This window comes from Mytilus californianus, unplaced genomic scaffold (assembly GCF_021869535.1).
Source record: "Mytilus californianus isolate M0D057914Y unplaced genomic scaffold, xbMytCali1.0.p SCAF_4, whole genome shotgun sequence".
Classification (NCBI taxonomy): Eukaryota; Metazoa; Mollusca; class Bivalvia; order Mytilida; family Mytilidae; genus Mytilus; species Mytilus californianus.
In genome coordinates this window covers 24,414,333-24,431,486 of record NW_026262690.1, presented here as the reverse complement: position 1 = coordinate 24,431,486, position 17,154 = coordinate 24,414,333, and the positions used below count along the sequence as shown (strand labels likewise).

General features: G+C 31.6%; 1 protein-coding gene across 1 annotated transcript in view; it reads right to left on the bottom strand.

Moving 5' to 3' along the window:
* Positions 1-7,703: 7,703 nt before the first annotated feature.
* Positions 7,704-17,154, bottom strand: part of LOC127737742 (WD repeat-containing protein 44-like) — a 48,428-nt gene continuing 38,977 nt past the window's right edge. Inside the window, exons 18-20 of the mRNA XM_052248622.1 lie at positions 16,302-16,417; positions 13,374-13,501; positions 7,704-12,739 (exon numbers count right to left, since the gene is read on the bottom strand). Of these exons, the coding sequence (XP_052104582.1) occupies positions 12,564-12,739; positions 13,374-13,501; positions 16,302-16,417 (420 nt within the window). The 3' untranslated portion in view covers positions 7,704-12,563. The remainder of the gene's footprint in view (positions 12,740-13,373; positions 13,502-16,301; positions 16,418-17,154) is intronic.

Sequence of the window (17,154 nt, the reverse complement as noted above, 5' to 3'; positions counted from 1 at the left end):
TAAGGTCTTGGAACACATAGTCCACAGCAGCATTATGGACCATTTTGACAAACACAACATACTTACCAACGCACAGCATGGGTTCCGCAAAAAACGATCATGCGAATCACAACTTATAATAACAATCAACGACATTGCAAAAAAACTGGAAAAAGGATCCCAAGTTGACATCATCCTTCTTGACTTTGCAAAGGCATTCGACAAAGTACCACACCACCGCCTTTTACACAAACTAGAATTTTATGGAGTAAACCCTAAAGCTACAAAATGGATTCAATCATTCCTTCAAAACAGAATGCAAAGCGTAATATTAGAAGGAGCTGTCTCCTCTCAAGTCCCGGTACTATCAGGCGTCCCCCAAGGCACAGTTCTTGGACCTCTATTGTTTCTAAGCTACATAAATGACATGCCAGAAACATCAACGTCATCTGAAACAAAACTTTTTGCAGACGATAGCCTACTTTTTAGAACAATAAACAACCAGGCAGACAGCGACCTTTTGCAAAAAGACTTAACATCATTGGAAGAATGGGAGAATAAATGGCAAATGAGTTTTAACGCCAAAAAATGCATAGTTATCAGAATAACGCAGAAGAACAAAGAAGTGAGAGATACATCATATAAACTCCACGGACACACACTAGACAATGTTGATGCAAGCAAATACTTAGGCGTAACTATCAGCAACAACCTATCCTGGGATAGACACATTGATAATATTGTAGGCAAAGGAAATAAAACATTGGGATTTATCCGAAGAAATCTGAAAGACTGCACAAAACCAGTAAAAGCAGCAGCATATACAGCCATGGTAAGACCTTCAGTGGAATATGCCTGCACAGTTTGGGATCCATCGAGCCAAAAAAAGATCAAATCATTAGAACAAGTTCAAAAAAGAGCAGCAAGATTTGTTCATAATAACTACTCAGACCGAACACCTGGCTGTGTAACACACATGGTTAAACAATTACAGTGGGAAAGCCTGGAAGAACGTAGGAAAACCAACAGACTATGTATGCTATTTAAAATCCAGCACGGGCTAATCGATATAGATAGACAACAATATCTAATACCCAACGACAGCCGGACCAGAGGTATAGGCCGCTTCTACCAAGAGAGAACAAAAACCGACACCTATGGACAGTCATTCTTCCCAAAGACCATCAGGGATTGGAATCAACTTCCAGCTAAAACAACATCGACTGACTCGATAGAGGGATTCAGAGCTGCTCTGAAAGCAGGATCTGGAAGGAAGTAAACAGAATAGCGTGTACATAATTTTAATTGTAAATTGGCGAACGTTTTAAATGTAAATAACCTTGAGAAGACTTGTTGCCTTGCCCGGCACTGCGCTAAGTTTTCGCGGGACCATACACATTCAAAATGAATTCGGTTCCTTACTTGGAAGAAGAAGAAGAAACAATATCAGCACCATTATGCCTAACTTTCAACGGCAATCAATAAGAACCAGTACTGTTCCAAGTAGACGAAAAGAAGCACAAATTAGCGCTATTTTCAAAAAGGGCAAAAAACGTATTGCTGGTAACTATTGACCTGTGAGCCTAACTTCAGTGGTGTGCAAAGTTATGGAAACATTGGTACGTGAACATATTGTCAAACATATGAAAAGCAACAAGTTCTTTACTGATCGTCAATATGGATTTATATCGGGCAGATCTACATCTCTTCACTTATTAAATGTACTAGAATGGCTAGAAGCCCTTGGTAATGGTAAATCTATCGATGTTATATACATGGACTATATGAAAGCATTTGGCACTGTTCCACACAAAAGACTAATGAACAAACTAAGAGCATATGGCACAGAAATTTCAGTTCTAAAATTGGTAGACATTTTTCTAAGTGACAGGATACAACACGTTTCGATTAACAACAAAACTTCATCATGGTCAAAAGTAACTTCGGGTATACCCCAATGATCTGTGCTGGGGCCTCTACCTTTTGTGTTATAGTAGTCTCAGTTAAATATTACTAATGAAGCAAGATTTAAATTTTTGTATACTTGCGGTGAGACTGATATAATTAGACTTATTGTAAAATTCATAAGCGACATGTACAACTCTAGAAATGCTTTATTGAGTACTAAATAACTTTGTGGTACTACCACCTCATCAGCAGAGATTATATACATTTATTATTGTTACAATATTTTCTTTTAACAAAGGAGGGAATATACAAATATATATATATACAATGTTTATAAATGTGGTCAGATATATGTTTGTATGTTTATGTATATGTCTTGGTAACAATCCTATAATTTTGGAATTTAAACCAATAAATATCTTATCTTATCTTATCTTATCTTACGAGTGGTAAAAACATGGAATACACTACCTATAGTGACATCACCAACCACAAATACATTTAAAGGTAGACTAGATAAATATTGGATGAACCAAACAATGATGTACGAAGACTACATTTTAGCAACAATCACCGGAAATGGAGAAGATTTAGATTAAGAGACTGAAAAGAGGAACCTAGTTCCTGCATCAGTAACAGAACCTAATTAGTAAACCTAAGTAAGTAAAAGAAACATTGAGACATTTTGATATATTTTTTATATATTTATCTTAAATTTCTAGATGACGAAGTACATAATATAGTTTCAAACTTTTTTATTTGATTTTTATAAAATTATCTATTTTTAAATAGTTACCATATACTTAATCAAAATTTTTAAACTTTTAAATTGGTAAAACATGCTTTACTTCTTTCTAAATTTCCTGCTAAATTGTAATTGCATGCTATGTGTGAGATTCAACTTTGTATTACAGGTTGTTTATATCTTAGACTGTTTTTTGTTTGTTATGTATATGTTTTTATATTCGGTCAAAAGCTCCTTAGAGCTTGTGTTGTAAATTTGACTTATGCCGAATCAAAATAAATTTTTCTTATCTTATCTAATAATATTTTTCGTAACTTTCCGTATTTTCGAAATTAGCACTTTCAGTGTTGCAGCAAATCTATTTCGTTCTAACATGTCTCTGGTTCAGATGACTTTATAAATCGCAAATATTCAAATTTCCAAATTTTATTTTTTTAACAAGAAATACCTAGGGTGGGAATATACCTATGGTAAGACTCTTTAAAATATACAGCTGCTGTTTTATGGAATGATCTATACCTGATGATTTTAGAAAAATTGCTTACTTCAGTTAGTTTAATAATATTTTGAAGTCCTGTCTTGGAATGGAAATGACTGTAATTGCACAGTTTGTGCATATTATTAATATATTTTATTAAATATTAAATTTTTACCATTTAGACCATATCCAAATTTAATACAACCGCACAAAATTTTCTTGAATTAGACTTTGTGCTACCTTAGTTAATCCAGACATAGTGGAAATTGTCCATACGTTAGTATGTATCCTTTATCATTTACATCCTTTATGTTTTCCTGTTTTAGTGCACAATGTGGGCCTTAGTTTTCAATATCTACTTCATGTCCGTTTGAAATGCCACCACCGAAATCAAAAGGCAAAACCCTGAGAAAAAGCGTTGATCGAAGATCTATATATACTTAGGGAACCTAGAGAATATTTTCGGCTAGGAAATATACATTATGAATACATTTACTGTGTGCATTTTCATCCGCTCTATTTTTTCAAATATTTATGCGTACTTGCATACCTTTCCAGGGCAATAGTATACAAACCTGCCATTTCAGCTTCCTTCGGGAGCCCATAGACGGCGTCTCATGTATAGTTTAATGCCGGCTGGTATGAATGAGAAAATGACTTAGATAAACGATGATTCTTTACTCAACAGTGTATTTTTTTTAATTATTGGCTTCTTGTCTGGCGCGTCTGTGGTGAAAATAAGATAAAAGAGTTGGAAAATGAATCAAGTAAGAACACTGATGACCGTAATAGCACTTATGGAATCTAATGGGCCAACTTTAAAGGGTCCGAAGATTGTCTTTTTGACTATAGCATTGATGGATTAGTGACTGCGAAGTTCTTGTAACCATTGTTGGTGCAATTGAACGAACAAATTAGTGACGAAGAAAAAGGTAAGCACTTTGCTACTGTAACTTGACTGTAAGTGTTGCTTTCAACCTATTGCAACTTATTAAAAATTTTTGCCCAAATTGCAATTTGTTCTATAAAACCAAACTGTTCAACTGGTCAGAAATTTGAACAAACTGCTGAAAAAAACCACAGTCAAGTCGTAAAAGTGCAAGGTGATAAAATAAAACATACTTACAATTCATTAAGACTTTAATTCCACTTCAATGTTATTATGAAAAATCAGTTTAACAGTTTGTATAGAAATTTTATTGTTATTGTCATGCTAAAGGTGATAGGTAGTAATTTTGAATTGCTATAAAAATGTCCAGACTAAGCTTTCATACAATTTTTCTTTCGAAAAGTCTTCTATATTCATAAGAATTAAACATCATTTGAATTAAAACATCTTACATTCAGTAAAATATGTGTGAAATTACAATACGTTGTTAATAAGTTTCCATGGGAGATAACCTAAAACATTATTCTTTTGAATATAGAAGACTTTTCGAAAGAAAAATTGATTATCTCCCATGATAATTGAACAGTTTGGATTTATAAAAAAAATTGCAACTAGGGGGGGGCTAGGATGAAATTTAAAAAAAAAAAGGCAGGACAGAAGTTTTGAGTAAAAAAAAAGGCAGGATGAGCAACTTGGCCAAAAAAAAAGGCAGGATGACAATTTATGTAAAAAAAGTCAGGATAAACTATTAAAAAAAAAGACAGGACCGAATAGAGAAAAAAATTAAAAGGCAGAACAGAGATCACAACTAAAAAAAAATGCAGGACAAAATTTTTCATCCTGGCCCCCCCACCCCCATAAAAATCAAATGGTAGCTCCCTAAACTTTGCTACTGTACCCGCCATGGATTAAAACCGACACAGTAAGTCATGGATCTACCACTTGAGAGAAAGGAATATACTCTACTAGCAAATGATGAATTGATTGTTGTTTGTTTAACTTCAAGTGGCAAATATTTCAGGGCGTAGCTAGCACATATCTATAGATCTATTTCGTCAAGTTAGGAGCTGTTAAACTTTTCCCAGAGACATATATATGTCTCTGCTTTTCCCCAATTCACGAATCCAATATCAAAATAAGGTATAATCGAAAGATGAATTTCCAGCTATAAAAATTCTTAAGTAGTAAGAAAACTTCTATTTGTAAAATCACTCTGCTATTTGGATTCTTTATCTAATATTTTCAATATAAAGGATAAAGTAAATTGCTTCGCTGAGCGCAGTTTGATACGACCGCAGAGGTCCACCCTGAACAGTTGGGGCAAAAATAGACACAATATTCGCGCTTTATACAGGTCTGAATTTGGATTGTAATTAAATATTTGGCACATAATAGGTTTCTGACACAGAATAACTGTAGTCAAAGAACTTAGAATTGGTTATTTGAATTTATATTCTATTTGTTGCTTTTGTGCAATACACTATGCTGTTGCGAATTGACCCCCCCCCCCCCCCAAAAAATAATTTGAATAATTTTTTTTTTAATTTCTGAAATCTGAAATGAGAAAAAATTGTCCTCCCCCCCAATTTTTTTTTCACCTCCCCCCCCCTTTTTTCCCCCCCAAAAATTCTTTCCCTCAAGATATGTTTATAATCTCAATTCAAATTTCCAATGGAGTTTGCAACCATAATTACCCATTTAAATACATCATAAAAGTCTTAAATAGAAAATGACATACTTAATCATGGCTAAAATTAATATTCCTTAATCAGCAGTTTTAAATAGTAACTTCTAAAAATAAATTGACAGCTAATCACCTCAAGACAATACAACATTTCTTTTAACATAATTTAAAAACAGTGTAAGGGAGGTAAACCAAACACAATATTGTACTTTTTTTTAATTGTCCATTAACCAGGAAACCCTTGTTTTCCCCCTTTTTTGCCCCTAATTCCTAAATGGTTTGAGCCATAACCCCCCAAAGCCAATCCTAACCATCCCTTTGTGGCATGGAAACTTGTGGTATAATTTCAGAGAGATTCATACACCATCCCACAAGTTATTGTCTGGAAGCTAGAAAAATGCTTATTTGGGCCCCTTTTTGGCCCCTAATTCCTAAACTGTTAGGACTATAACCCCCAAAATCAATCCCAACCTTCCTTTTGTGGTTATAAACCTTGTGTTTAAATTTCATAGATTTTTATTTACATTTACTAAAGTTATTGTCTGGAAACCAAGTGTCTTTGGACAAAGCTGACGACGAAGACGTGATACCAATATACGACCGCAAAAATTTTTGCGGTCGTGGTCGTATAAAAAGTAAACTTCTTAAGGTGAAATCTGTATATGTATGCCAATAGTTGTAATTGTCAAAGACTAAGAAGTGTTTTCAATTTGTATGTCTCTCTGATTACTTGGTCAGACAAAATTGTATGTTTTCATGAACAAAATAATTAGGTGATAGTCCAAACGTGAATTTTTCTTTTTTTTGTATTTTTAAAATTCCTGGAAATGTATTCAGAAGTTTTATGAATTCCTTTTTAGTGCATAACAATCAAAGTTTAATCAAGTGGACACGATAATCTATTATGATATTTCAATATGTTCAGGTTTTGCAACTGAAATCTTTCGTATTCTTTAAGTTCATTTTAACAGAGCAGTTGCAGATCTAGGATTTTGAAAAAGGACACCAACTAAAGGCAACATAAGGAGTCAGACTTGGTCCATGCATTAACCATATAATGTAGCTTCATAAGGAGTTGGAATTATACTTTATAAAGAGGATTTAATTTTGTGTTCAATGTATCAGAATATTTTTCTTCAAAAACGTATTATCGTTTCTTATGTCATTGAAAGTACAAAAACGCTCAATGTTGTGAGGACAGACTACAACAAGCTTTGTCAGGACGAAATGAACATTTTTAATGAGAGAAGTTCTGTCCGTTCAAACGTTACCAACCAATGAAATAATGAATATTTATAAGGCTATCTGCCGAAAAAATAAATAGCAATTTAATTAGTGCTGCTTTTATATGAGTCACAGTGTGACATTCAAACCGGAGCAAAACTCCTACCTCTCTGAAAGTTCAAGGCAGACCCAAGTATCTGTTTGAGCAGAATTCCCTGCTACCTATCAATAGTGCAACATCTTTTTATTTAAGCTAATATCAACAAATTGTTGTCTATACCAGACAAAGTGATAAATAAAAACTGGTATAATACTTCCTGTACATTGGCAGGTAATACTGTTGACATAGGGCAAGTAATTCAGATGTCCAGCATATTTATTTCGATTCACAGAAAAGGTATCCATAACTAGTAAATAATGGCCCCTTTTCTAGTGGAACTCATAATACACCTCGTAAAACTCATCAGTTGTCTGTTAGTGGTCAATTGATCAGAGTACTGTTATATTTCAGAAGAAACTAGTGACTACGAAATAGGTACCTGAAACATACATTTTTCTAGCCCTTGGCCATAGACTACATGTGTAGCAGTAGAGAACGATTTTCCTTCAAAATTTGCTACTGTACCAACCAACCAATGATGAAAACTAAATGTTGATGCTTGATCTGGGGTTTTTTTTTCTTGTTGTGTTTTTGATTGACATATACCCCCTCCTGTCATTCATTTCTGGCATGAGAATCCACTGAATTCTTTGATAAATCATTAGAACTCTGTCTTGTACCTAAAGAAAAGAACAATTTGTGATTCTTTATTCCTCTATCATGACTAGCAGAAATTTCTTTTTATTCATGTAGCATTTATTGATTCATATTCCATACATAAATATTTCTGTAAATGCCCTCTGAATATGATAAATATATGTCATGTATAATTAAAAAGTATGAGATTGAACTAACACTTGAAGATCAGTGAAGATAGTTTACTTTGATCATATGATATTTTTAATACAAAATTACTGGCATATATATATATTGTATATATAGTAATAACATACATATACAATTTCCATAAAATATTCCTGTACTTTTAATATTTTTTAGCTAAACAAAAAAAATGCAATGTTTCTAGATCATTTTTGTATGCAGCTTTTTATTTTTTAAAATGCTAAAAACCAGGTTTTCACAAATTTTTAATGATCGGAAAAAAATGTATTTTCTAATAAGTTGTGTCTCTATGAAAAATGAACATGAGGATTGAAATCAAACATTTAGTTTGTAAAGCATTGGTTTTGTCATGAGTGGTTCTTTTTTTGGCACAAACATTAAGTATGAAAAGCCTTAGCAAAACAATTTATAGTTTTACATGTCATGATAAACATTTTTTTTTTACTATTTTCTTTCTTTTTAAATTGACTTGTCATGACATGTAAAACAGACATCAACTGTTTTACAGAAAATCCACAATATTGGTTACCTGTCATGTTTAGTGACTTAACAACAGACATTATTGGGTAAGCATTACAAGGAACTAATTAAATCCTGAAAAACTGAACTAGATTAATAGTCTTAAAATGAGGTCAAGGACATTTTTTAATTTAGACATGCCAAATGAGCATATATTTGTTACGAATCCACATATCAACTATTGTTTTCCAATCATTGATAGTGAATGAGAAACAGAACTAAGCCTGAAAACTTTATACCACTGGAGCATGAAAATGAGATCAAAGTCAGGTGACAAAAAATTGAATTAGTAACCTCAATACAAATTTGGGAAAACCATATGAAAATTGGGAAATTTAGCTTTAATAATTATTTCATGTCAATGCTTTCCTCAGACAAATAATGATGTCCTGCCTTAATTGAATTTTCACATTCGAGACAGAATACAAATCATTTTGCTTTGGCATTTAGTTATGTTTTGCAATATGAGATCATTTGACAAACGAACACAATATGCTAATTCTATTTACTGAAAATTGGAGAGAAAAAAAAGGTTTTACTTACATAAAAGCAAGTGGTTTCACTTTCCATTTGATTGCTATTTTATTTATTTTTATTTTTTTATTCTGATGGAATTAAATAAAAATTACTCATATTTGAGGATTTATTATGTTATCCATACATAAAGTAACTTTTTAAATATTTATTCTATACCCTTTCTGATAAATAGCTAATACTTGCTAGAAATTGAAATAAAATGGTCCATTAGCTTGAATTAAAGTGTTAAAAAAAATCCCAGCATTTAAATGAATTACTATGAAACCTATCTCAATTATTACATTTGGAAAGTCAAGCATCTCACTTAATTTCAAAGAACAATTTTAGAAAGCAAATTATCATAAATTATATCAATTCTGTAAAAAAATCCCACTGTTCCATATATAGGATGAGAGTAACCCTACATGGGACCATACTGTGCTACTGCTACTTAATGATACTATATGGGCCATATACCATTAAATCATACAATTCTGATGTCTAACTAATGTCATGAAAATCTATTGGTGCATGTAAACAAGTCAACTTTAAAGATGACAATGCCACAAAGGTTAAGAAGCAATTAAAGGAACTATGTTTCAACAGTCCGATTGCTATAATACGTCAACAGATATGGAAAAGGTCAATAATTTTGATGATATTACATGTTTCAATTTAACCCCATTTTCAATGTAAATGTAAACAAATCTTTAATTATGATGAATTCTTTGCCATCTATTTCAATTTTTTTTAATGGCATTAATTAATAAACAGTTGGTATACTATTATGATGACCAACAGATGATCAATGGTAATTCAGTTACATCTCATCTCAGGTCTGTCCCCTTTTCGATGAGATTGTAGCTGAGAATCACATTCTTGTTTGAAAAACCAAATAATCTATAATTATCTATTGATTTTATAGTTAGTGATTTCACAAAAATGTCAAATTTGGCTGAATTGCATTTTATTCAGTATAATTATCTTTCCCTGAATTGAAAATGTTTAGTTGTATAAAAGTTATCAACAAGACTAATGTTTCCAAATAAATAAAAAGTAAAAATTGTGTACCATATTCTAAATGTATACCTTAATTGAAGAGTAAAAATGTTTTTACAAAGTGTATTTCCATGTTTATAGATTTGTCTGTTTGAAAATTTTGAAAATCTATTTGATATAAAACAAAGCACTAAATCTAAATTGGCTCTCATTATAAATGCCCATGTTAACAATATTAATAAGACTGATACAATAATGTTTTGTAAAGTACAAACCTGAAAAGTGTCAGTTCTTGGATTTCAAAAAAATCCACGATACTACTTTTGCATCAATTCAATTCATTACAACATTATCACAGACAATTATATTGCACAGATACTTCAATAAAATGGACAACTCATACTATAAGATACATAAATAATATTATAGAAATAAGAACATTTATATCTGGAACAAACTAAATGATTCAATACATCTACAGGCATACTTAATACAGACAAACTAGCTCAAAACTTAATAAGTAGATTCAATACATCTACAGGCTTACTTAATACAGACAAACTAGCTCAAAACTTAATAAGTACAATTAAAATCACTTCAATTTGAATGAGCATGTGTGACAGGGGAATTGCCATTTTAATAGCCATGTTATATTTCAGAAATAAGAAAAGTGATTTCTGGAAAAGATTAAATGACTCATAATTTCTGCTATCATAATTAAAACAAATATAGCTGAAAACTTAACAAGTGTAATTAAAATCATTCAAATTTGCATGAGCAGGACAGAGGGAATTGCCATTTTAATAACCATGCACACAAAATGTTTTTTTAAAATTTAGACCACAAATTGTAAAAAACACAGAAACAAATTTTAATGCCATGACATCTTATCTTCTGGTTCTCAAATACTTGCCTTTTTTTCAAATGAATTATGAGGAGTATGCTTAATTTGCATATTATTTTACACAATTTTTTTTTTATTATCAAGATTGTATCTCCCACACATGATGATTTTTGTCAATCTTTTAAAGAAATTTGTATTCAATGTTATTTCAGCAACAATAAAATAAATGGGCATGTTTTATTGTCATCTATCATCTTATTATTACATATAGACATTAGAAAACATACTCAAACATTTGAGACCTGAGCTAAAATGGATCTCCTTATTTTTACAGTATCTCAGGTACATGGAAACCATTCTAGATCCCTCATGAGATACATTTACAGATACATGTTTTTAAATCAATGCTGTATCTAGTTGAGGAATATTCAAAAGTGCATTAGCTTCAGAGGTAAAGAAAAATCTGAATTTATGTTTAAATTTGTGCATTATGTTCTGAATGTATATGTCCCAACTTTCACTTTCAAATTAAAAGGTATAAATGACACTGCTCAGTTGAAACAATGGGTTTTATTTAAACGTCCCTAACTTCCAACTATAAAAAATTGGTAAAAATCTAGAAATTAATATTGAAGTTAATTAAGTAAATCAGACCAAAACAAATCCAAGAAATTGCTGAATTTACCCTTTAGTAATTCCAGTCAATGGAAAAAACTATTTTAATGGCAGTAAAAACAAGCCAGAATGGCAGTGACTGAGAAACAAGTATAAACTTGTATAGTTATCATAAACTTAAGTATTAAGAACAGGCTTAAAATATCTGTTCTTTTATATGATTGACAGACTGACTGCTTCTCCTGAGTAAGGAGGGTATACAATGAACAAATTCACTAAGACTCTTCCTTATTTGTGTTTATGATATATAATTATAAATGACATTTTTTTTAAAAGCAGCTGAAATGTTGGTTTTTAAATTAATTTTTATCTTAAAATTTGTAAACGTTTTATATCTTGCTTCAAAAGGAGGGAGTATACTGGTTAACATCTGTCGGCCTGTCCGTACCTCCCATAAAATTTTGGTAAAGTTTATCTCAGGAACTAAAAATCAGAGCTTCCTGAAATTTGGTATGCAAGCTTCATGTGAGCATGAATTACTGTGCAATGCATTTTCAGGTTCATTGCTCATCCACTTCCTGTTTACCAAATAACTGTATATTCTTACACATAATACCATGTATAAAATTTGTGTTGCATGATGTCTATTTTCAGGTCACACTACAATGTATGTGATTTTTATCTTTTAAAATACAAAATTATTCTCCAAGGGTAAAAATGACATAATTAACATAAAAAAAATCGAAAAATAATTATTTAAGTTTGTACTACTAATTGAGAAAGATTGCATAATGAAAGAAAATATATATTTCTAAAAAATAATAATTAATTAGATATTTTAGAAAATTTCTAAAAAAAAATAAACGGACAATTTCTAAAATCTACAATAAAGTAAATATTTAAATATCAGACTGAAACACCATTATAGTCATGATTCTCTGAACTGCTAAACTAAATAGGTAATGAAAATCTAAATGTTAAAACTGCAATACCAGTACTTTATATCTTTAAAATAATCTGTGCCATTTATTTCCTTGAACAAGCTATTGTAATGCAACAAAATCTTGTTAGGGAAAATTTCACTATCATAAAAAGTACATTTGGAGTCTCATTTGCTCAAATCCCCTTCTTTGGTGGCAGAAATCTGATAGAAATAAAGTCAAACTTCTACATTAAAATGATGAAAATGATCATTTCTATTATGATTTATCCTTAGATTTCTAATGCAATGTTCCTTTTAAGTTTCGGACCACTTTCAATGCTCCAGTAAAATCTGCTGTAACCATAACTTCTCCTTCATCTTCATCTGAATCTTCTGCATATTTCTTCTTACTATTTGGTTTTAATAAGGAAGGCTTGGGAGCAAAGATGGCTGCTGTTACAACAGCATTGTGAACTGCAAAATGAAGAGATACATAAAACAAACTATAGAAATGATGCATTGTTTTGTTGCATTTCTTGCTAAATACTACAATTACACAATTTTGTATTTCATTCAAATTATTTCTCTTTCAGAGTCCACCAAGGACCCTTAAAAACATGGGACAATGATGATACCTGAATAGATTGTATCATAGAATGTATTATTAACTTGTTGCTATAATTTTAGAAAAACAGTATTAGTCAAAGTCCAATGGTGATATTAGAAAATACTCGGCACTCTGATTTTGCATTATTTATATTCTTGTTTAAAGATTTTTTTTGGTGTTCTGTTAATCTCTTTTTCATTGCTTCTGCCTGATATGTGTAATTCCCCTGTATATTGGATACAAAGATAATTCAAATTTGCACATTTCAAGAATGTCAGTTGCCTCTGGGAATAAGTAAGTGGTGATGAGGAAAGTGTTTTTAGCAATATGTTTAACATATCTGTTTCATAACATGTAAAAATAAAATTTTATGTCTTCATGTGCACTTATCATCATATTTATATATGTCATGAAAGTCTGTTACTTTTACAGCAGCTTATGCAAACATGTTTTTTTTTTTTGCAATTTTTTTTTTAAAAATCTGAGATAAATATGGCCTACTTTTTATTGCTTCCCAATAATCGTTACGATCTCTACGAGCTGATGAAAATTTGTAGAAATCATGATTCTGTTTCCAGATATAAACAAACTGGTCTTCTGATCCACAAATGATATATTTGGCTTTGGGACTGAAAATGCAAATGCATATAGGATTAATAATTTTCTTCTCAGGAATTTATATACAGTATATAATATTTCTATGGCCATACCGTTATTAGCAATAAAAAAATTCTTAACAAGACCAAGGAAAAACTGGAAATTATTCAACATGTATATATTTTGATGTTAAAAATTAAAAAGTATCTACTCTTGATTCATTTATGACTAGATGTGCCAGGACTCCTGTCATTCCTTGAAAAGAAAGTCTTCATCTGTAACTCGCCATAATAAAGTAACTAACCAAAAATCACCACAACATCTACAGGCATAGCAAAAAAAGTCAGGACAAGATCAATTTTAAATGACGTTTTTTTTTGTCAAAGGGTATCACTTCCATGCAAGTGTATGATATAAAGGCATCTCTAAAATCATGCCAAGGATAAGTGTCATGTGTCAAAATTACAAAAGCTCTAGTGATGTATCTATGAAAAACATACTGAGGGTCTAAATATTACCAATAAATCACTTGATCATGAAATCTTGACACTGTTTTAAAAAGCAACTGAACCATGTACCGGCAAATAAAGTAAAAACAAACTGATATATAATAGACAGTAACTTCAGAACATAAGCCAACTTTACACAAATTATGTATTATTAAGCTCTTCTTCTTTATATATACAAAACTTTTTAACCCTGCCACTAACTCCTGCACTGCTGGAATAGCATACTAGTCTCATTTTTTTTAAACAATTCAGCTTCTAACTCCCTCAGGCAAATTTGTCCTTAGATAAATCTGGTTATTCTTTTAGACTCCATTTGATCGTAAACCTCTTCACATGTTTAGGTCATTATACATCCTTAACTTTCAATTTTTGTCAGAGATAAATTTAGGGGGAAGAAGCTAATGCATAGACTTTACAAGTCCCACTCCTAAAGTTGCCTTATTGGTGGGTTTAAAGATCCTGGATCCCACTCCTAAAGCTGCCTTATTGGTGGGTTAAAACATACTGGATCCCACTCCTAAAGCTGCCTTATTGGTGGGTTTAAACATCCTGAATCCCACTCCTAAAGTTGCCTTATTGGTGGGTTTAAACATCCTAGATCCCACTCCTAAAGTTGCCTTATTGGTGGGTTTAAACATCCTAGATCCCACTCCTAAAGTTGCCTTATTGGTGGGTTTAAACATCCTAGATCCCACTCCTAAAGCTTCCTTATTGGTGGGTTTAAACATCCTAGATCCCACTCCTAAAGTTGCCTTATTGGTGGGTTTAATCATCCTGGATCCCACTCCTAAAGCTGCCTTATTGGTGGGTTTAAACATCCTAGATCCCACTCCTAAAGCTGCCTTATTGGTGGGTTTAAAAATCCTAGATCCCACTCCTAAAGCTGCCTTATTGGTGGGTTTAAACATCCTAGATCCCACTCCTAAAGTTGCCTTATTGGTGGGTTTAAACATCCTAGATCCCACTCCTAAAGTTGCCTTATTGGTGGGTTTAAACCAAGGCTTCCAAAACGGTCATATATTCCTGACATTTGAATAATGTCCGGTAAAAGTCCGGCTGGGCAAAGCATGAAACGGTCATCTACTTTTTAGTTTTCAAGGCTTTCTAAAGAGACGGTCATTTTAACATAATTCGCGATCTTAATGACCCAACCTTTTGCCTTTAACAGCCACACATTTCCGGTCATAAAAGTGACATGATCATTAAGTACTATCAAAACAACCCCTACTTTAATACCTTCTCATTTTAATCAAGGCTAATTAGTTGTCGAACAGCTGAAATTTACCTGTTCAGGTGACAGGTAAACTATTTTGAACCGGACATTGATCGGTATATTCAAAGTTATTTTCTTACATTTCAGCGGTTTGCATCTAATTAATTTAGTCAAAAAGATTTAAATTATCAGAAATACGTTTACAAATATGATTAATTATTTGATGAAAAAATTAAAAAGGTGAAATGAAAAATCGTCATAACCACGTTGTTTGAACCAGACACATGTCTCTGTTTGAACTAGTACACGTGTGCGCATGTGCGCAGGTGTGAAATTTAATTATGCATCCTAATTTCTTCAAAAGATGCTTAAATTGTCATTGATACCTTTATCCCACGTTTATTTAGAATATTTTCTTGAAGAAATAACGTAGAAAGAGCTACGTACACTCATTCATGCTTTGCAAATGTACACGGAATTTACGTATCCGTCTCAGGTCCATGTTTTACCATTGTCAAGATAACATCCGGTATAAGATTTTAACAAATGTAAAGTTTTTGACAATGTTATTTTGCACAAATAAAGAGTCTAAGGCAGATATAAGTACGCTGATGTTGCACACTTCAAATGATGCACTGCCAATTTAACAGTCAGAACTTCCAATTTGAATCTAAAGTTTAATATCGTTTTTTTTTTAATGTCAATCATTGGGATGGCCAACTCAGCAACTGAATACCATAATTGCCTTTTGTTTATTTAGTCTTAAGGGATTAAAATCAGGATAATATATAAAATGTCCGGCTGGCTAAAAATAATTTTGGAAGCCCTGGTTTAAACATCCTAGATCCCACTCCTAAAGTTGCCTTATTGGTGGGTTTAAACATCCTAGATCCCACTCCTAAAGTTGCCTTATTGGTGGGTTTAAACATCCTGGATCTGTATCTTTGAGTGTTCTTGATGAAGGTAAATACAGAAAAAATGCTTCAGACTCAAAAAAAAATTTACAAATTATTAATTTCATTTCTCCAGCACAGGGATGACAAAAGTTTATTTCTAATCTGAGACAATGCATATATATTCTAATAAATCATACATAAATCTTGACATTACCTAAAACTTGCTTTAATCTGGCTGCTGTTATTTGCACATCCTTTGTATTTACAAGTTAACATTTTATCTCGTAAATCATAAAGACGAATTCTTGAATCATTTGAAGTTACTAAAACCTGAAAATCATAAAAATTTTAAAACTATATGTGGACTATAGAAAATAGGGTAAAATAAATTCTGATGAATTATGGATAGATATATTTCTTTTAATTTTTTGATAATGTTCACACTGAAGTAGAGTGCCACTGTTAAACAGTGTCATGAATTAGTTGCTTATCTTATTAGTAGCGACCACAATTTTTTTGACTTAACTGAAAATTTATTTTTATTTTCAAAGAAATACATTTGTTCAAAAGGGCATAAGAATTGGTCAAGACTATCATGACAATAACTTAGTGGTTTAACAACAAATTCATAATCATCAATCATACTCTACGATTTATAGTTTTAATTGTTTAACACAGAAAGAATTACAGCACTGAAAAGCTGAAAGGTCATGTGGTATTTAAGTTACACTAACATATGCATGTATGAATTTTTCTCTAGATAAAATCTAAATTACGATTTAAATAGGTAAACAATAAAAATTTTGGGCAAAATATACCATAACAGTACCTGCAAACTATTGGTTTAAATTTGTTCTTAAAAAAATATGTTTTCTTAGGGTTACAATACTTTTTGTCATTAAAACAACACCTATTTATAAATGCAAGCTATTGTATCACAAAAGAAGACATTTTGCTTAAACAGATATTGATTTACCTTGATAACTTTGCATATTGTTGAAACTATGCCTTTTCATACCCCCTGGGTGCAATTCAATACAAAAAAATTATCTCAAACCTTGAAAAAT